General features: G+C 42.7%; 1 protein-coding gene across 2 annotated transcripts in view; it reads right to left on the reverse strand.

The window, feature by feature from the left end:
* Positions 1–735: 735 nt before the first annotated feature.
* Positions 736–22,260, reverse strand: part of sema6cb (semaphorin 6Cb) — a 142,468-nt gene continuing 120,943 nt past the window's right edge. The window contains exons 18-21 of one of the 2 annotated variants that reach the window (XM_083761901.1): positions 19,717–19,775; positions 19,157–19,207; positions 14,554–14,631; positions 736–4,795 (exon numbers count right to left, since the gene is read on the reverse strand). In XM_083761901.1, the coding sequence (XP_083618027.1) occupies positions 3,477–4,795; positions 14,554–14,631; positions 19,157–19,207; positions 19,717–19,775 (1,507 nt within the window). In that variant the 3' untranslated portion in view covers positions 736–3,476. Of the gene's footprint in view, positions 4,796–14,475; positions 14,632–19,156; positions 19,208–19,716; positions 19,776–22,260 lie in introns of both variants that reach the window. The other variant, XM_083761900.1, reaches the window with a different exon arrangement.

A 22,260-nucleotide genomic window follows, 5' to 3' on the forward strand; every position in this document is an offset into this window, starting at 1 on the left:
AGCGAGGAGATCGAAGACTTCCCAAGCTGCTTGGAGTGAGGATCAGCAAGGATACATTGCGTGTATCCTTCATGTCTTCCTTGCACACATTTTTCATCTGAATGCGTGATATATATGTTTTCCTGTTTTTCTCCTGTGACATATAATTTCTCCTCCACCACATGACAACACTCGGGGCTCCGGAGTGATCCAGCTGTATGACACGCCATAAGTAATTGCTGTCGCTTCAAAATTATGCTGACTGAGTGAGTCACCATCCCCTTCTTTAAAGGAGCATTCAGTGATTTGGGTGATTTGGAAAAAACCCGGACCGCCCCGGTAACAAGATGATATGCGCAATACGCAACGCAAATCACACGCAACAGGCCAGCAGCACGTGCACCAAGGCCCGCCCCCGCTCGATCATGACTGGAGGAAGGCCCCTCTCTATCCTGATTGGATGAAGGCAGGGAGGAACTCCTTATAATGGTCAGCACACTCTATAGTAGAAATCACTGAATATACCTTTAAAGCGAACCCGATCGATGCCTCCATCCTTGCTCCTCCCTGTTCGGAGGCAGTGCTAAGGTGCGGGAAGATGACACAAGCAGAGTTTCAGTATTCACATCTGGCTAGAGATAGAGGTAGAGAAAGAGATAAGGAGAGGGAGATATGGAGCCTATAAGCTGATCCATGCATCGCAAAGCTGACAATACAAATAGTCAACACAACACAACACATTAAATCACTGACACATTTACACTGTATTTTTCTTTATTCCTAGTATAAGAGACATACAATGATATTCTGTGAGACCAAATTCAGAGTAGCTCATGAGGCATAGCCCATATACGTATCAAACAAAAACAATACTGAATCAATGAGACCGGGCCCAATAGAATGTATTTACACTCTGTGCAAGTTCAGAGAAACCAAAAACTCATACCCATTGCCATAACTTATACTCTGCCCTATGACGTTTACGCCCCAAAATAGCAGATCGAGCTTGTAGATTGGTTATTTTTGAAAACGTCATACAATGTAGTATAAATCAGGCTTGGTGGAGACTAGAGCAAAGACCATTCCCTTTCCCATACAATCTCTGTGCTAACTGAAATAACATATTCTTGGAAGTCATCAGACACCATAGCTGCCACAATTCCTCTTCAGAGGCATTATGGTCTCAACCTTAAATAAAGTGTTATTTTCTTCTTTTCATTTTTTTCAATTCATTTAATGAATTTCTGTATTAAATGTTTAATGTAAATAGACTCTTGTCCTTGTCCACACAATAGATGCATACTTTCTGGTGGACCTCTGCTTGCTGGAGTTGTATTTGTATGGATAGTAAACTTTGGGTCCGATGAATTCTAGGAAATACCATTTCAAATTCAATTACTAAGTGTCAAAGAATCGACTATGATTTCTGTCAACCATGGTCAAATCAACTTTACAGAAAAGTGCAACAGTGGAGAAAGAAGTGAAAAGAAAGAAGATATTTCTCCAGACTTGGCCAACTGGCTTTCACATCCCCCAAAGATAATTCTTGGCAGATGTTCAACAAACCAAGCCACCAGGGTGCCAGTTCCACATTCACTCCCAAATATTTACCCAAGGACAATCTCAGCTCACGCGGTCAGAGTTCATTGCATTCTTCCGTGTTCGCGCACATCTCTTCAACCGAAACGTCGCATCTCCCTTCCTAGTATTAACGTCACTACCTATTTGAACCCAGGTAGAACCCAGGTGATATGTCGGAGGTCCAAGGGGATTAGGTTACGAGGAGCAGTGCTCTATACGGCGTCTAAGGAGATGCTCATGCTAAAGGAAAAACAAAACAGTTCAGTGGCTGTAATGCCTGATTTATACCATCCATGTTGCGCACTGAAAAGGTCTGATCTAAAAGCTCACAACACGTCACATTACGATGCATTGAGTTTGTAGATCGGCTATTTTTGGTGCGTGACACAGGTGCGCAGCGCAACCAAGTATAAATCAGGCACAAAGTAAAGTGAAACCCAGTGGAAACTGACAAGAAAAAGGAGGCAACAAAATATCTGTAGCCTCAAAGCTGTGGTATTCGCTTTGCACCTCCCCTTCCGAAAATCTGCAGGCTCACACTTCAGGGATGTAAAAAATAAAATGTAAAATAAAATAAAAATAAAAGTCCAATAGAAATACATATATGCAATTATATACGACACATACTGACAACCATAAAAAATGAAACATCTACTATAGCATAGTAGCATCTTAGCTCCTTGCATTTCCCCTACCCCATGTCACACACTATATTAAATAAGGCACACATTTACACATACAGTTAAAATTGGGCTAGTAATTATTCCTTTATTTACAACCAATAGCCACAAAGTTAATAATTATTATAACTGCAGTCCATACTACATATCATGTTTGCTCTCCCAAATGGCATGGCATGTTTTGTCTTTTCCTCTTTGGGTCCAGTTAAGTATTCAAAAACAAAGTATTTTAAGTATATCTTCATTTTCCATTCAAGGAGGTTCTGGAACCCACTGAAGTTGTAGAGCACCATTGTGATAACATTCTAAAATAAACCTTTGTGGACACTAGGCCTACTTAAATTCTGTAACATCTAACTTTCTGAATAGGAGATTCTCCATTTCCAGAAAAGGAAAGAAGAGAAAAGACAAACATAGCTGCTTTGAAGAGTTCTCATAGAGGTGTCAGGATTATAGTTTGTATTGATGTTTTAAGCCAATTGACTAAATGGAATTTGTTAATTAATGAATTGCATGATTTGGTATCGTAAAGACACAAGTTGTCCACATACAAACAGTGCTGTGGCCAGGATCTCTTATAGGATCATTTGATATGCCCAAAGATGAAAGAGTATAAGTAAGGCAAAGACATTACTACTTTTAGGGGATTTTGCTGACTTTTCACCACAGGTTACATGTACTGCATATGTATATGTATACATATACGGTGTGGATATAAACACACATATATATACACACACATGCATAATATAAACACATTCGAGGGTGGGGTGGGTTGGGATTAGTTGCCAACACTACATCAGAAAAGATAAGCAAAAGCAAGAGTCAGAACTCAAAAGCATCACAAGAGGCTTCAGCTTTAAAGTCCAGAAGATGACCCATGTTTCATGTTTTCTTTTGAACACCAAGACTTCCAATAACTAAGTTGCATTGTAAATCCACACTGAGGACATTTGCAGCCTAATATAAGGTGGTGGCATCCTGCCAGCCAAGTCCTTCACTGTTCTATAAGCAAGTAGCTGAGCAATACCAATATGGTACAAAGATATTCATTGGACAAAATAGGTTGGGAAAAACTAGTTGAGGTTTTGGCCACAGTGTCAGTGATTTCCACGCGATCAATTGTCTTCCATCGCAGGTCAACAACCTAAAGACCTCATATTCAAGGGAAGTTCCTTTCAGAGGAGAGCAGATCAGAGAGTGGTTCTCTAGTGCAGCAGTCCACCTCTGGTCTCCTCAGTAGTTGAACTGTCCCTGTTGGTTAACAGGGGATGTGGCAGGGATGAACAGGGGCTTAGGAGGGACATCCGGTTTAAGTGAGGAGGTCCGGCGCACAATGGCCCCCCTGTGGAGGACCTCCTGCTGCTCACCGTTGTAGCTGTGCTGGCGTGTGAGGTACCCATTAGGTATGAGTGGGTAGTGGACCTCACACGCACTGCCGGTGGAGTTCATCCGGGCTAGGAGTGGAGGTGGCTGGTGGGGCACTCCGCCCCGTTGGCTGAAGCTGTGCTGGCGGGGGATCATACCTCCTCCACCACCTCCCGCACCACCACCTGACATCTTAGTGGCGGCAGCGATCAGCGAGTGCCTCTGAGAGGAGTGCCTCCTCTCAAGCGTGGACTGGTGATGTAGGGGGATGTCTGGAGGCACATCCATGCGCCGCGTCAGGCTGTCACGGGGTAATGTGGAAGAACTGTAGTAGGGCGCCGACTCCGTCTCAGGGATCTGCGGCTGGATCCGGTTGGAAAAGGCCAGCTGGCCACCGCCACTGGCCATCAGGCCAGATGGGATCATGACCTGTGAGTTCTTGCTGGAATTTGCTTCATGAATATGTTTCAGGAGCTCATCTAAAGACGTCACCTCCATCACCTTCTGAGGGTAACAGGGGTAGGGTTGCTGGGACAACATACGCTCAGAATTATGAATCTTGCGTTCCTCTGCATGTGAGAGTCCGCCGACCAGAGCTTGCCCGTTGGACATGCTATGGGAATAGGGGAAGACCTGCTGGTGAAGAAGGGCTGAACTGGGCCTGGAGCCCATATTGTGTGATTTGGGCTCCTTGGCGTTGTTGCAGTTTTGGTTCTTCTCCCACTGGTTCTTAAAGGCCTTCATGCTCTTGATGGGCAGCTCTGGGGTGGAGTCTGGCGTGGGGAGACCAGAGAGCTCTGAAGAGTGGTGTAGGTGGTGGGGATGGACCAGGTCTCCCATGGTGACCCCATGATGGCCGTTTCGCCGTGGTGCGTGGTGATCTTTGCCAGTTGGGAAGAAGGAGTTGTAGAATTTAGGAGAAGACACCTCCAGCTTGTCGTCTTTGCTCGGGCTGTCCAGCAGACCATTGAGCTTGGCTAAGCTGCGGAGGGACAAAGCATGTGGGATGGGAGCCTCAGGGTCCTTGGCCAGCCTCTTGGTTCTGTGGCCTGCATGATTACAGTAGCAGGACACCAAGAAGCCAGAAAGAAAGGCTCCCAGCACAAACGCCACCAACACACAGGCGATCAGCAGGGTGTAGTGGACACTGTGATTGGTCTTTTCCACCTCCGGAGGCCGCCTCACACCTTCAACAGATGTAAAAGACAGATGCAGTGGGGGAGAGAGAAATAGAGAGAGAGAGAGAGAGAGAGAGAGAGAGAGCACAAGGTAAGAAATTCAGTTAAGAGATTTGACTGACAGAGACAAAAGAAAAGGCTAATGTAGGTCAAGTACAGTAGCAGCTGGGACAGACAGGTTGTGTTTACAGAGGCTTCAATATGAGGGGAACAGCATAGCATAGGTGGTTGAACTCCGCTTTTGGCTTCCTTTCCTTCCACTGTTAATAGAGCAATAAAGCCTTTCTAGCTCTCCTCTCAGAGAGATAGTGGCAGAGGCCAAGAGCTCCCAAGTCGGTGAGAAATCAATTTAGAAAGCAACTGCGGCTTTAAATATTGATGGGTACATAGCAGCAGAAACCCACGCTGAAAATCTCAGTGTTAATTTGACTCGGTGTAAAAATTGACCCTTGTCAGTGAACATTTTGGAGAGTGTGCTTTCCAATGTGTGGACCCTGATCCATGTGGGTGCACCTGACGAAGATGAATCTCCACAAAAAATAACAGCTTGACAAACTCAGCTCAGTGAGCTCACTGATAGTGGCAGCTTTGCAAATGTGTTTATGCGATTTCTTAAAAATGAAGCTTTGTCTGTCTTTACACAAGGCTAATCAAGTACAGTACCATGTAAATGTCCTTGGAAGATGTGATCCAAACATCAAGGCAGCGGTGAAACCAGCCACCTTTCACAATCAGAGCTAATTTCATAGCAGTTGCTGCCATCTGTGTTATTAGGCTGTTCTCTGGCCCTTAATGACAGAAAATTATTGATATATGTGTGTGTGAGAGAGAGAGAGAGAGAGAGAGAGAGAAAAAAAAAGAGAGAAGGGAGGGGAGAATGCAGGTATTTCAAAAGAGCCAATTTGGGGACTAGGTTGGTGGAGGGTGTGTAGAGCCCAGAATCACATTAGATGATTGACACAGGAGTGAAAAATGGGTTACAAAATCGTGGGATAAAAAATATATTAGAAAAAAAAGAGCCAATTTTTGTCCTGGCGCACGTTCAAGTTCAAGGTTTTGCGGAAATGTTAAATTCCGGCGTGCACCCATATTTTGGCATATGTTAATGTTAATGTTTGTGTAAGACAAAATCTACACTAATAGCTGAATATACGTAGGAGGGGCTAGCACCCCTCAAAAACCATACCAGGCTATAATAGCTACAGTATGGTGTGTGTGTGTGTGTGTGTGTGTGTGTGTGTGTGTGTGTGTGTGTGTTTTGCGTGTGCATGTGTGTGTGATCTTGCAGTTGCAAGCGTGGTGGAAGAATACTGCAAAGTGGTGGAAGTAGCATCCATTCTATTATGACATACAGTACTTTATCTGAATCTGTATCTCATTGTCAGCACAAAGGGCATAAGTCTCAATGGCAACTGACACTGATAACCACATGATGCACGATGGAGAGATGAAACCTTCATCACTGTCAAAACTTTGCTTTGATTGCATCTTAACCACTTAAACCGTATATATGTCATTCTAAGTCAAATAGCCCATCCACGATTGATCTTGTAGATCTGCTATTTTTGCTGAAAAATTACCAATTTTCACAGAATGCTCATCTACTTGTGCCAAATGTTTGCCTATTATGTGTTCAGAATGGGTAGGAAATATCAAACATCCTTTATCAATTTAGCCTCGATACAGTACGCTTCTGCTGTGGCTGACTATCACTCTAAGATGTAACACGTAGGTGACAATGTCACTGAGCAACTCGTTTTAGTTCATTATTTGGAGAGGACACATTTGAGCAGATGTGTTGTTATGAGTTCTACACCTCATTCCCAATGAATTGCTGCTCTCAGCCACAAGTGTAGTTTTGCTACCATTTCCCAGCAGAAGGATAAAATAGTTCACACTATGGAACACAATTATCATTCTGGGAATAGCATTTTCAATGGAGCTTCAAATTTAAAATCTTCAATGTTCTGCAACGTCTTTAATTGCCTTGGCTTATGGCCACATTAAAAAGTCACAGCTCATTATTTCAATCGTCATTGCTGTGTGTGTTAACTGTGTTTGTGTGTGTAGGAGGAGTGGCGGCAAAAGTGATACCTTCTAATAACTTAATTTTCAACAGCCTTTGTGTGGCATCATATTACACTGTTTGTCAGTCATCTTTACAGCATCCATGTGTTTCTGTAACGACTAGCCAAAGGAGACAGATGCATGTTGCTCATGTGGGCCTGTCAGTGAGTCATCCACACTATCGGGAGCATGACCCCCTCCAACAAACCCATACACACCAGGAGCCAGACTTATTGAAGGGTTCCCATTGGTCTGGGGTGGCGGTGGGGGTACGAGTCAAGTGGCCTGGTAGGCGATGAAATGCATGGGGGAGGTAAACATAATCATGACTTGTCACAACATGTTTGGCAAGTGGGTGGGATGACTCAATCACTATGTATGTGTGACATATGGTGGCATGGTCATGTTGAAATTAACACCCAGCGAGACATGGGGGTGGACTGGCAAGATTGTTAGATGGCACGCAGGAGGTGCATTCAGTACAGGCCAACTGCAACTGCACTTGCAGGCTTGGTCCGGTCCTTGCATGCAGTTACCTCTGCCCATTATTTGCAGTAACAAGTTAAACAACTGAGGGTGACTTGGGATTGCGCACCTGCCCAAGTGTTTATTCTCCAATTTAGAGAGATGAAATGTTTGAACACAGAAGTGAAAGAGGGGTCTAGCTTTCATCACAAACACCAAATGATGCTTGTGTGTTTATGGAAGGCCATCAACGCTTTGGAAATAGAGCTATATCATATATATCATATATAATATCAGTCATTTTCAGTGTTCCTTCCTCTCATATTTCTGTGTCGACTCGACATGGCCTCAGCTCAGCCAAAGCTTAATATAGAGATATCCAAGTCTGCCAAAAGGTAAACAGACAGATGGGCTGTGTGAGTGGAGGCAGAGGGGGAGGGGAGAGAAATGGTGACAGCGGAAAAGGAAAGAAGGGAGATGAGATAAAGCTCAACCTTGGCAAGAAACTGGCAATGAAGAGGTGAAAACTCAAGATCCAAGAGATACGGGTGATTTATACTTAGTTGCATGCTGGTGTCACACGCTGAAAATACATGTTAGATCTGCTATTTTCAGTGCACGACACCGGTGTACAACTAAGTATAACAGGGGAGAGTATGAGAAGGAAACAGAAAGCCAATGAGCAAAAAATGAAAGAATGACATCAAGTGGGGGATTGAGAGAGAGGAGCAGATTGTAAGGAGGAGCACAGTGAGGAGAGCAGGGAGAGGGAGAAAAGGGAGAGAGAGGCAGACAGACGTGCTGGGGTGAGTGACAGACGTTTTGAAGCCTGGCACTCTGCAGCAGCTTGTGTTATGGTAGGAGAACGATATTGCTCAGCTCGTGCTCCGCCGTCGCCTCGTAGGAAGAGGAAAGCTCTGTGATTGTATCCATATTGTTAAAAATAGATGGCACAGTAGGTTATGTAAGCAAGCAAAAGGCTTATACAACATTGCCTGTGCGGCGTCTTACTAATTGGAGATATATTTGTTTGTAGGGAAAAGAAAGTTGATGTGCCTAGTTGTACAAACGAGGTGTTCTTTCCTCAGGTGATGGGGAGAGGAAATGCACACTTTCAGTGGGAAATACTTACATCAGTAATATTAGCACAAGCAGCTTAAATTGTAGCACACATGAGCTTTAGTATAAATCTTGAATCTTCGTTTTTGCAATTTGCACGAATGGAAATTAATTATTTCCATCTCTAAATGGACATGAAAGCATCAAGACTTTCCATTCTTACATAATGTATTTTCAAGGTCACAGGTGTAACATTTAAAATGGCCAACCAACTTTCTCCTGTGTGTGTGTAACTTTTCCATTGTAACAGACTTTTCTCAAGGGTACACTCAAATGCATTTCAACTCAAGTGCTATGTCTGTGCATTGAGAGATGTTCCAAAATATCCTTAATTAGTTTCTGTTTATCCAAGCTTAGGAGCATATTTAATAATTCTATTAATGGATACTCTATCGCAATGAGAAGGAACAGAGAGAAAATTCCCCCAGGCTTCATAGGAGAGCATTACCTCTACTAATGTCAGAGGTGCATTTATACTGTGTTAAACAATAACACAAACGGAAATTAACTATATTTTCTATTTCAAAGAATTGTTTGGGGTGTCAAAAGAACAATTTTGTGCTTACCATGACACATTAATTTGACAATTTATATAGCTGATGTCTGTGTGCTGACAGAGATGGTAAACAAACATGGCTTGATTGTAGGTGTATAAGTGTACAGTACATGCATTACTTTTAATTTGTGTAAGAAGTGTATGTGCATGATTGTGTTCTGTACATTATGTGGATACTGTTAAGAGTACATGCACAAGCGTCTGGGTTGTTGAGTGAGTGAATTCAATCATGTACCACTTGTTATTATACATTTGCATAATATTCCACATCAGTGGCCAGCCAATTGGATGCAGTTTGATTTATGTGCATGAGGTAATATGATATGCTGTAATGTAACCGATCCATTCCAATTGAAAAGTAGTGGTAATGAGCACCGCATTTCTCTTTAGGTCTGTTGATGCATACAGAGCATCGACAGGTTTCATTAACATTTTTATTAAATACTGGTAAATTAGGCATGCTGTACCACCTGGCATACAGATACACACATATTTTCTGTGTTTTTTTCTTATAACTAAATCTGTGTGTAAAAAAATATTTAATTAAACAAATATGTCTCACCACATGGAACTAAAGATGGCTTTAAATACTTCTGCAGCAGTGTGGTTGAATTGACATCTCATGAAATTATTGCAGGCTATCAAATCAGGCATAACACATGCATCATGCAACAGCATAAAATGTTTTTTTTAAATACCCATTTTTGCCATTCAGTGGATGGTAAAGCATATACAGTATGTTCCAAATCTAACTATCTATTGTTGTCACTAAAATAATATACTATAACACACTGAGTAAAATCCTCAGTGTTAATTGTGTGCAAATGGAACACAATTGACCATTATTGGTCCAATAATGGTACACTTCTCAATATTGTACTCAATATTGTACACTTCTGGGAAGAAGTACTATACAACTTCTGCTTTACCAACCAGCTTAGAGAGACAATCCATCCATACAGTATAAAGTGAACATTTTATCACAGTATAATACCATCAAACGAGTATACTTTAAACATATATTAATCTAGCTTGACACCTTAAAAGGGTTTGTAGAAGAATGCCCGCACAGATATAATGGCGCACATTTTTCCCCAATCATCTCAATTTACATGTCAAACTGGATGCAAAGATGTAAAAAACAAGAAAAGAAAGAAAGGAGGAGAGAAAAAACGCCACTTGTTCATATTCTGTCTTGTTGAAGGATGTCAGTTATAGTCTGACAATTATTGCCAGTGGAGTGAATTGTCTCTCTTAGGTGGGCCATAGAGAAACTGATTTCACGCTACTAAGACAAGGCCAAGCACAGCGTCAGCCATAGGTTTGAAACTGGAAAGACAGATCATAAAGAGGATCAAGGGTTGAGAGGATTCAACAAAGGAGGCAGGTACAGCTAAAAGGGTTAGTTCAACGTAAAACAAAAACAAAAAACAGGCAGGTAAACTGAGACCTACGTATACCCCAGAGGTCAAGGAGACAGAAGAAAGGGTAAGGGGTTAGCTAGGAGTCATTACAACTGCATAGAAAGGTTTGCTCACTGTGGGCCCGTGGATCACTGTGACACTCTATACACACTCTCCACCCTCACACTGAACTCAAGTACACGTGACTACACAGTCAAATCCTCAGAGTTCAATGTCACCAAACGGACCCGTAAGTGTACACTCTGGATACATTAAGACTCAGGATTTTACTGCGTAGCCGTCATGAAATAAAATGACATTAAAATGTTCCATTAAGTAAAGTGACGTATTCTAAAGTGATGAATTACATATAGCGATATTATGTATGTGTAACGACTTGTAGGTTGTAAGTTGTAAGATGTAAAATATGATGTCACTCATAGTTGAGCTGGTGAGCTGAGTGGAAAAATGAGCTAGTTTTGAGTGACCTTTAATGAGTGCCAGTGACAAAAAGTTAACCAAAATTGGCAGCTACACTGAAACCAGCTGGGTGTTTTTTTGTATAGTTTTTCCCATTCTTGTGTGTGTGAGTGTGTGTGCGTGTGTGTGGGGTACACCCACCATGTCACGCCACTACAGAGCGAATGTGGTTTATTTGAATGTTTTCTTTCTACAGAACCGTGTTCTGAAATAAGATAACCACCATGTGAAAAATCTATACCAATAGTACTGGTGAAATGAGTATTTCTGAGAGATGTAAAGAGGAATGAATTTGTCTTAAACTGAGAGTAAATGGGGGAAGACAATAGCTGAACTGAATTGATACCTTGAAAGGAAATAACGCAAGCAGTCTTTTGCCACGGTCTCTTCAGAGGTATAAATAACTCTTTCGAAAACTTGTTAGCAAAGATTCCCCCCCCAAAGGACACTAACGTGAACATGAAAAAGGTTCATTTGGGGTTCGCTCACTACCCCTCCTACAGCATTTTAATGAGCCTGCTTCACTTGCTTCCATTATTAATCTATCTCCCTTTGCTTGTCAGCTAAATTACCAGTTAGTCTAGGCTCTTTGGTCACACTGACACTAGACATTTGACTGTGAAAAGGTCAATTCACCATATTGGGAAGGCGGGACAGGAAACAAATCAGTATACATATAAAACATGTGACTGGTAAATATTGTGCTCTGGGCAGCTCATAGGTCTTCCTTTTAACACAGTGGAGAGGTGGGTGTATTCCCCAGTTGGCGACGGTTTTAGCATAACCTGACTGCTGGTGTTTTTCTTCTTAGCCATGCCTTTTAGGGTATTGTAAGTGTTTACATAACACTCTGCAGCTACCCATATTGGAATTCATCTTTCACCTTGGATAAGAGAGGAAAAAAAAGGTACAGTATGTGCTAGATAGATGTCTTGGGATTTGACATGGCCTGTGTATTACAAGGGAGTCAGCATGTGTATCTGTTACTTATACTAGTCTATAGCTTAAGAAAAAATAATGTTTACAGTCATATACAGTTCAGTCAGTCCTTGCATCATTGGTCTCTTTTCCCTGTGTCACTATGTAAACCAAGTCAGCAGAGGGCTGACAAGGACTCCACAATGCAATGCATTGCATTGTACGTATAGTGTTAAGATTATGGCATATTTATTTTTTACTTGTGCACTTGTTTACGCCCCCCCCCATTTAATGTAATGTTCATTAATATACTCTGTCCCGTCCAAGTAAACGAAGATAGATATCTCTTGAGGAATTTATTACACCTAATTACCAGCTCATAGTATTATGAACTACTGATAATAATGTTTCGTTGACACTGAGAATGGTTGGCCTCCATTTGGCAGGTTGGGGTTCGGCATATTTTGGCAAAGACACATCAATAAGGTTGTTGAACATAATGACCAACTGTTACAGTCACTCTAAACCTGATGCTACCATGCTGAACCTAACCCTAAATATTATAATCATATAATGTCGTGTATGTTTATACTTTCTACATAGGGCTGGGTTATATAACAAACATTTTTTGTGAGCTTGTAGATCTGTTATTCACACTATTTTTGTATGCCACAGTTGTATATTTATATACACACAACTGTATACAACAATATAATTTAGTTTGTGGCTACATACTAAAGGATAATGTAACTAGAGATAGAGAAACATCACTGGAGGTAAAGCACAGCTCCTCTTTTCCACTGCTCTCCGGACTCAAGCTGCAGCAGAAACGACATTGGCTGAAGTCAATCGCATTGCTCTAGTTTCCATTACATCCTTCCTCCTCGCCTCGGCTGACTCGCTGGCCCAGGCCCCCGCTGGTTATTTATTTGTTACAGGTTTTTTCTCATTTGAGTCTGAGTGGCTCATCATTGCAGTCACAGACACTGAATGGAAGCCTCGCTAGCTCAGGATTTATGGACTCAACAGTGCCAGAGGAAGCCAGTGACCAAAGAAGACATAATGTAAGAGTGTTTAGGCATGACTGGATATTCCACTATACGGAGCAATACTGTATGGAAATTACTTTTTTGTGGTTAGTGTCCCATAACAAAATGGCAGGAGGTTCAATCCCCTCAATGGTAAACGAGTCTGTCCAGTTGCAGTGTGTTCTACAAGACACATAACCTGCTCGGAAATTGGAAGTTTCACTGGATAGAACCTTCAGTTAAAAGCTAAATGTAACATGTGAACGTTGACAGTGTAAGAGAAGAGAAGACAGAGATTCCACTTCCGTGGCATGCGTCTTGAAGATTGGAAACATGCTGGAGAGTAAGAACAGGGAGGGCATTTGTGCATTGACGAGCCAAACAAGATGAGGCAAGCCAAGAAATAAGATGATGGTGTTCCGATTTGTTTACACTTGCATGTTCAGCTTGACTTGAGGACTTTATTAGATCCAATCCAGGATCTATTTAAGTGATTAAATCGTCTACACTCCTAGCTGCTTAGCTAAGCACATCTAATGTAGATTTAAGATGGAATGTACATGAGCGGCAATATCTTAACCGGCAGCAAGCCTTTTGGAATGCTGCTGTTTCTTATGCCATCAATATCTTTCTGTTAAGTGTAGTGGTCTGTGATGTTATCTACTGTTTATCTTGCAGCACCTTTCAGCCTTGTCACAAAATGCTTTAAATCTCTGGTTAAGCTGACTGGCCAATTATCAATCATGTCACGTCTGAACAGCCAACTAAAGCTTAATGCTTTTTACAAAGATATTGTTTAATGTGGAGAGCCTGATTTATACGTACCGGTATAGGCTATTTGTGCGACACAATGTGCAACCAAGTTATAACTCAGACGTGAGATGTTAGTGAAGTACTTCAAGTATATTTCACTGCGGGAAGAACATCCTATTTTTAGCTTGCATGTGGGGTCAAAACCTTGTTCTCACCATCACAGATCAGGCTTTTCTTTTCTTTTTCTAGACTCCGGACAGCAATAATTGCAAACAATGACCACCACTGGGTGGTTCATATTGTGGTAGAATGCTGCTGAAAAGGGGTGATGTTCTCCTACAGTGAAATACAGCAGTGTTAGTTGTCAGCCTGATTAGAAGTGTACAGTGAAGGGCCCAGTAGTGAAGTGTACAGTGAAGGGACCAGCAGTGGTTAGAAGTGTACAGTGAAGGGACCAGCAGTGGTTAGAAGTGTACAGTGAAGGGACCAGCAGTGGTTAGAAGTGTACAGTGAAGGGCCCAGCAGTAGAAGTGTACAGTGAAGGGCCCAGTAGTGGTTAGAAGTGTACAGTGAAGGGACCAGCAGTGGTTAGAAGTGTACAGTGAAGGGACCAGCAGCCTGGTTAGAAGTGTACAGTGAAGGGCCCAGCAGCCTGGTTAGAAGTGTACAGTGAAGGGCCCAGCAGTGGTTAGAAGTGTACAGTGAAGGGCCCAGCAGCCTGGTTAGAAGTGTACAGTGAAGGGCCCAGCAGTGGTTAGAAGTGTACAGTGAAGGGCCCAGCAGTGGTTAGAAGTGTACAGTGAAGGGCCCAGCAGTGGTTAGAAGTGTACAGTGAAGGGCCCAGCAGTGCAATCCTCTGCAGGTCAGGATTAAGCAAGAACAGACACCCCACCCCCTTACCCTCCATCTCCACACTGATTGGCTCCGAGTCAGGTGACCCCTGTTCCCCAACTGGGGGAGGGCCATCAGGACCTGTACCTCTTTCAGGGTCACCTGCCTCCTTTGGGAATGCCGCCCCCTGATAGGTTGTGCTGGCGCTTGTGGGTGTGGTCTTCCCTGTAGTTGTAGTGAGGGGGAGGGGCAACAAAGTGATAAATTAGTGCAATGTGAAATTACAACAAGTATGTAATTGTATAAAATATCAATGTCTTTTTTTACCCCAGTTAATCTCAGTGTGGAAAAGATTACAGTCAAAGCTGTCAACGACTAAGCCGAGAGCTCCCCTTCATGACAGTGAGGAAAAGTGACAAGTGCACAGAGCACAAAATAGTCATTTATAACCAAACTCTTCTCTATGGTTGCTACATCATGTCATTTTATCAGCTCATTAATGCACCATAATAGTCTCTCCACAAAACTGATTTCATGTTTTTGATTTGGTTTGTTTCTACTGCAAGAGCTTACAGTTGATCCATTACCATGTTTGTGACAGAAAATACTTCACAACCTTGAAACGATGACACCAAAAATAGTCTAGTCTAATGTTAAATTTGCAGAATGCAATTACATTGCATAATGTATTTACATAAAAAAAAAACTTGCACAGGGCTTTGTAACTTTTCAAATAGCTGCAGGCAGCAAAAATCCTTTGAGTAAAATAAGAATGCTCAATGCCGTTATGATTTGAATAGACAGCTGGCTGCAAGTTTTCCAAACTTTGCTGCCTTTTGTTTGTTACTGAAGCACTGAGGAATCTGTAGTCACTGGTGCTCCAGTCTATTTTATAGCAAATCCCCCTTTTGTTGGGTGGCTTTGGTCCAGCTGGCTGGACCCTGTTTGAGTGTTCCAGTGCAGATCGACTTCTACCACTGTTAAAATGTCCTCCGTGCCTGCTCCACTGTGGTAAGTGTTTTCACAGATAGGTGGAAATAGATACTGGTACCTGGCTAGCATACATACAGTACCTACCACACCTCTTTTTCCCACAATTCATCAAAGCTTTTTCACAGGCAACATGATTCATACAGCAGCCATTTTGCTCTCAGGTCAAACATATTATAGTCAATTGTAAACCACTGACAGAAAACATGATAACAGCCAATCCCTGTGATTACCTTAAGCATACGGCAAGAAAACCTGCTGGGTTTCTGCCTTGTATTATCACACACATTCGCATCAGGAGTACGCTCTGCAGTCAGCGTTTGTCCTTGAAGTTTGATCTGCATCATACAGCTATTGGCTTGGGCTTTCCCACTAATAAGCCAACCATAATGTTAGCATACTGAAGAGTGCCTGCCCAGACTGGAGGTGAAGGGGCTGTTTCTCTCTCCATCTCTCTGTGCCAGTTGATAGCTTTCGCTCTGAATAAGGTGCCCTGTCAGTGCGCCATCTGTGCCAGGCAAATTAAAGCAACACACAAGGGAGATCTGGGCCTTAGTGCACTGGACAATAGCTCCAGGACTTTAAAATTCGCTCAATTTATCATGTTTGTGTTTGTGTCCCGGTGCATTTGTGTGGGTTGATATTGTTTTTCCCTCATGACTGCAGAGAAAAAAGACATACAAAGAAGGCATGTTATGCAACAGAGAGGCATTTGATTACCTACAGAGATGAGGTTCTGTCTCACACCCTTCTCTCTACGGGCCAGGATTGTTTGGCGACGAGGGAGAGGATGAAAGGGAGCATCCTGCCCATGGCGTGCTCCTGATTGGGTAAATGGAGCCACAGGTACCATAGCAGCTTTGTTCAGCATATGGGCTGTTTTATCATCTAGGAAAGCTGATAATTGATCTTCAGTGTGAAGGCTTAAAATGTCTTTTTGTTTAATTCAAAAGAAACAGAAAAGAAAATAGGGATAGAATCTGGCTGTGTACGGAGAACTTCAAACAATGCGAGAAAGCATGGGGATGGTGGGAGCTCCATGGGATTAAGCAGCAGGGTTGCTTCATTAAGCCTGGCAACCCAATGAGTGGTTAACTCCTTCAGCAGGGAGGGTACACGGGAGCATTGAGGGACTATGGGACTGTGGAGGTCTGGTGCCAAGCCACCAACAGACAGAATGTCTCTCTGTGGGGAGATGGAGAGAGGCTGGGTGAGATGTTGGATGGATTGCTCTGTAACAGTGATGATACTAATCACTGGGTTGGATAAACCATCACCATTAGCTCCCCTGCAGTGTAACAACATGCAGAATAGAAAAACATTAGTTTCCCTCTCTCAGCTACTGACTTAAAAGTAGGGGTGCACCGATATGGAAATTCTTGGCCGATACCAATGTTTAAAATAACAATTTAGCCATTAGCCAATAGCCGACATTGATACCGTTATATGTTTACTTAGTTTTTGCTGGTTTTTTGTGCCAGGGAAACAAATACATCTTCAATACAAGAAACCAGTAAGACGCCCTGAGGGCGAGTATCCGCCTGGGTGACGGCAGACTGCTGGACCAGTGCTGGCGCTTTGGCATGGGGGGTCAGATCAACATACTGTATGGAATGATTCTGTACTGGCCATATATGGAGCGTGTCTTGTGTACAGGGTTTGATGAGGTCAGATCAACATATGGAATGTCAGAACAGGTCAGCTCCATAAATGGAGATCTAAGGGTTTGAGGTCAGATGTAAAGTTGTTGGCCAGCTCCATATATGCAGATCTAAGTGATTATCCAGTCTTCTACATGTATGGTTATCCAGGTTAGATGAGGTCAGTATTGTGATGGTGGTGTGACGTGTCACGAGGCGTGACCTTATATGGAGGCATGATGTCACGAGGCGTGATCATTATATGGAGGCGTGATGTCACGAGGCGTGACCATATATGGAGGTGTGATGTCATGAGGCGTGACCATATGGAGGCGTGGGGTGACTAACTAAATGACGGACAAGAGATGCAGATTTCATAGTAAATGCGACCTGTGGTCGCAATAAATGTTCAGAATCTACAGCTTCGTAGACTGCAGATAACCAACACACCAACATAGGCAACTCAAAATGTATTTGTGTCAACTGTTTTTAACTTGACTATTATTATTATTATGCTTATCAACAACAGTTTTATTTGTCGATATCGATATTGACCGATAACGGCAAATATCGTCCCATACCGATATGTAGCCGATACATCGGTGCATCCCTACTTGATGTTCACTGTTGATGTGAACACGGTGGTGTTTCTGGTGAATGGTGAACTGAACATATCAGTTTGAAATTAACTTGAAGCATTCAGCTAAAATAGCAGATCGACAAGCTTAATGCATCCCAACATGTGAGCTTGTAGCTTAATGCATCCCAACATGTGAGCTTGTAGCTTAATGCATCCCAACATGTGAGCTTGTAGGTCGCTATTTTTGCAGAACAGATTTGCCTTTATTCCATTGACAGGCGAAAGAGATAGAACGGCCAGGAATCAAACCAGGGATTGGAGGATATGGGCATGTTGAGCCCATGTGGTATGCAGTGTGTATGCACCCTAACCACTTGGCTATTGGGATGCTCAACCCTAGTGACAACACTGGGGTAAACTTTTGAACACAACTTAAATAGCTTTTCAGAGACAGAAAATTGCTCAATTTTATGGCCACAAATGGAACATTAGCCATACAACAAATAAGAGATGTAACAAACTTCCATTTAAAATGGTTTGCTAACACAGCCTGAACCTCGCTCTCACCCTTCTCACCAACGGGAATGACATTGCATTCCCGTTCCAGGGCTAATATGGGTTTCAGCGTCTGGCCAGTGGAGTAATGGGACGTGACATGGATGATGATTCCTCCCGATACAGGGCATTAGGCAGACTGGCCACCATAGCTACAGGCCTGTCAAAAGAGTGATGCTACCAATGCTCCGGACAATAGCTCCAATGTTTAAGCCATCGGTTTGAGTGAGAGAGAGGTGGCATGGGGGACTGGTCTCCTGCCACACAAAAGCCGCTCTAGCCCCATTTGATTGTAAACCAGCAGCAAAAATATACACATTTATATTTTTTCCAGCAGTTAGCTGATGGTCTTCAGAGTGACAGACTATGGAAGGAGGTATTGGGGGATCAGTGTCAGGACTCATGATTGTTGATGGATACATTATGGTTACATGACAGCATGTTTAACTGCTTGGCTCCCCTGCCTCCCATTTCAGTGTATCATATATTACCAAGGGTCATCTACTTAACCTAAGATGTGTAGTACACATATTGAGCATGGTACATTGGTACAATAAGGCCTGATTTAATATTGGTTGCATGTGGGTTTGAAGCACACAAAAAATAGCAGATCTACAAGCTCCGCATTGCTTGTTGGGAGCTTGTAGATCGGCTATTTTCGGTGCATGACACTGACACGCAACGGAATATAACTTCATTTTAACTTTCATTCCAACTAATCCAGGAATCTAAGACTGCTGAAAAGGCTAAATGGTACAGTATACTGTATGGTTAAGGTTAAATGGTACAGTATACTGTATGGTTAAGGTTACTGACCATACGCTGAATGGTACAGTATACTGTATGGTTAAGGTTACTGACCATACGCTGAATGGTACAGTATACTGTATGGTTAAGGTTACTGACCATACGCTAAATGGTACAGTATACTGTATGGTTAAGGTTACTAAATGGTACAGTGTACTGTATGGTTAAGGTTACTGACCATACGCTGAATCCTCTGCCGTGTTTTGTCTCCGTGTGGTTGCCAGGATGTCTGGAAAAGAATGAGATAAATAAAAACATTAATCTGGGAATACTTGAGTGGCCAATAACTTCCTTTATTTTCGAATGGGAGAATGCTTTCTTGAACTTTCTCCTGTCCTTTGCGTTCCTGATCACATCGATCTACAGTCTACAGTACATGTATAGAGAAATAAAAATAAAAGACACTTTGTTACTAACTACATAATCAAACCAGTGTATGAGCAATTACTGCATAATTAACACAGGGAAAATGGGAACAGTTTTCCTGTAGGAGTTGTGAATGGAGGCGGGCTAAATTAATCTCCTTCAGCATGAACTCAGCCGCTGCCCTTGCTGAGGCAGCGAAATGAATGCACTGAAATACTGCATTACAATTTGTTAGAACGCCAATCACTTAAGTTTTGCCTTTCAGAAATGAGAATCCATTAACTTACAAACTCAATAACTTATTCTGTGAGAGCCTTTATTGGATGCGTGTGGCTGAGAGTCATAGTAAATACAATTGTGTTTAAACCATACCATGGCAGGTGTCAGGGTACTGGAGGTAGCTGTCCTCCACATCCTGTTCAAAACCGCCCCTGGAGAGAAAGCGCACGCGCACGCGCACACACACACACGCACACGCACACGCACACGCACACACACACACACACACACACACACACACACACACACACACACACACACACACACACACACACACACACACACACACACACAAAGCGTCTCACTTAAAATTGGCATCAATCCATTTGTTGTCCATTATAACAGAGCCTACTGGCTTCTTAATATTCTGCGTTGTGGAGACTTTTTAAATTAGTTTTTGTTTACAGGAAAGGGGGTTGTGAGTTTATGTACTATACTGTATGTGTGTAGTGAAACCAAATTCAATCTCCTTTTTTGTGTCTGGCTGAGGTCAGTGTCTGTCTTTTGTGGTTCCATTATCCATTATTTTGCCACGCCCAGATCATTTTGTAATCATCAACTGTAACGTTTATGGAATTGAGAAAGGAAAGCGTGAGTGTGTTGTACAATGTTGTTGATCTATCTTTGGGCCTATTGACTGCATTCACTGAACAATGGCAGATGTTCTTTGTCAAACTGTTCCTTCTCATGCCAAGCTCACAATGTATGTTCCTACCAAACAAATATTCATATTCCTTAATTTGTTGCTTAAATCGTGTTTCTTATTGAATTGGAAAAATTACTTGACAGCCTTGCTTTGATTTATATTTTCCACTATAGCTGCGAAAATGTGTCTACAAATGACACCCTGTTTTTGCTGCAATGGATGCATCATCTTTCACCTTGGAGTCAATCAGAAATCAAAGACCCGAACGCATCCAGACGCATCTCTTCCATAAGTAATGAGATGGCACTGACACACCATTGCCTCCATAGTTGAGCAGCACACAATTACATCAATGCAAATGAATCTCCCACAAATTGCATCGACCATGCATATGTGCAATAATAGGGTCAGAAAGACACATGAACACAGTTCAGTATGCTCATGCTGTACAGAACAAAGGTTGTCTTTGCTTTTGCTTCTCATGAATCTCAGAATAAAAACTGTCAGCACTCAGTAATGTCCTTCTTATTTGCTTCACCCAGGAGTAAAGCAACCAACCTGTTTCGACCTGGTCTTCCTCAGCGTTGCAACAGATAAAACACATAAAAAGTAGAGATGCACAATATTGAAATTATGATCGATATCCGATTATTTGCAGGGTCATATCGGCCGATACCAATTGGAGTCATTGCTGAAAAACAGCTGGCACTCTTAAAGAGACCGGCAGACAGACAGGCTGCTCTGCGAGTACAAAGCCATTGACTGTCACATTGTTATTGTGTCATCAATATTGGCGATATTATATATTTAGATCAGTTCGATATCGATATGGCCTTAACGCTACCGATTATATCGTGCATGTCTAATAAAAAGTATTTTTCAGGTTCTTTGGAAGGGCCTCTGAATTACTTTTAAGACAGCGAAGAGCAGATGCAACTGAGGGTCTGAATTGATCAACAGTTGTGTAGTCACACCCAGCCCAGAGTCTAATTAGGTTGACCCAGGCCAGGTGTTAGTGCATATATCAGCCACACAGTAGCATTGGTCCCTTTTTATTCCACGGTTCATTTTGTTTAGAGGAAGGAAAAGTATAGCCTTCCTGGCACACCAAGACACCATGTTCTCCAGGGACGGGGACGGGCAGCAGGAGAGCTACAGCCACACACACACAGAGAGCGAGAGCAAGAGAGTACGCACGTAAGAGAGAGTGGTGGAAACTCTGCCTCTTTGTCAGTCAACAATTTATGCCACTTCTGGATGAGGTAGAGAACAGAGGAGAGAATGATAGTTTGAGTGAGAGAGGTGAAAGAGAGAAAGAGAGACAAGATTCTTTCTTTGCCTCTTTCCTCCTCTCAGGACCCCTCTTCTTTTCTCTTGCCTTCTTTCAACCTCTCCATCTGTTTACATCTCCCTCAGCCTCCTTCTTGCTTCTGTCTCTTCCCTTCTTCCCCAGTTTACTTTTTGTCCAATCCTCTCATTCTGTCTCCTTCCTTACCTTCCTGTTTCTCCATCTTACATTTGCTCTCCATGTTTCATTCTCACACCGCCCCTCCTTAGTCATTTTGATGGCCCCTTGCCCCTCCCCTCTCTCCCTAGTGGACAGTCAGGCGGCCTGGTCGGGCACAATATTGCGGTCAATCTCTCTCAGGTTCTAGTTCATTGGTTTCCAGCATGCCACTGTCCTGCCTGACAAACATTGGCTCATAAATCAAACTTCACATAGCCACTCAGTACATCGCCAGCATGTGGCCACATTCCCAGTGTGTCCAAACGCTTTCGCCAACAGACACACACATGTGCGCACGTGTGTGCACATGCACACCCTTGTGACCATATGCATGTGCACACACAGGTAGACAGATGCACCTATACACACACCCACAGAAAACACACACACACACACACACACACACACACACACACACACACACACACACACACACACACACACACACACACACACACACACACACACACACACACACACACAC

The sequence above is a fragment of the Protomyctophum parallelum genome (genome assembly GCF_964188405.1).
Source record: "Protomyctophum parallelum genome assembly, chromosome: 3".
Classification (NCBI taxonomy): domain Eukaryota; kingdom Metazoa; phylum Chordata; class Actinopteri; order Myctophiformes; family Myctophidae; genus Protomyctophum; species Protomyctophum parallelum.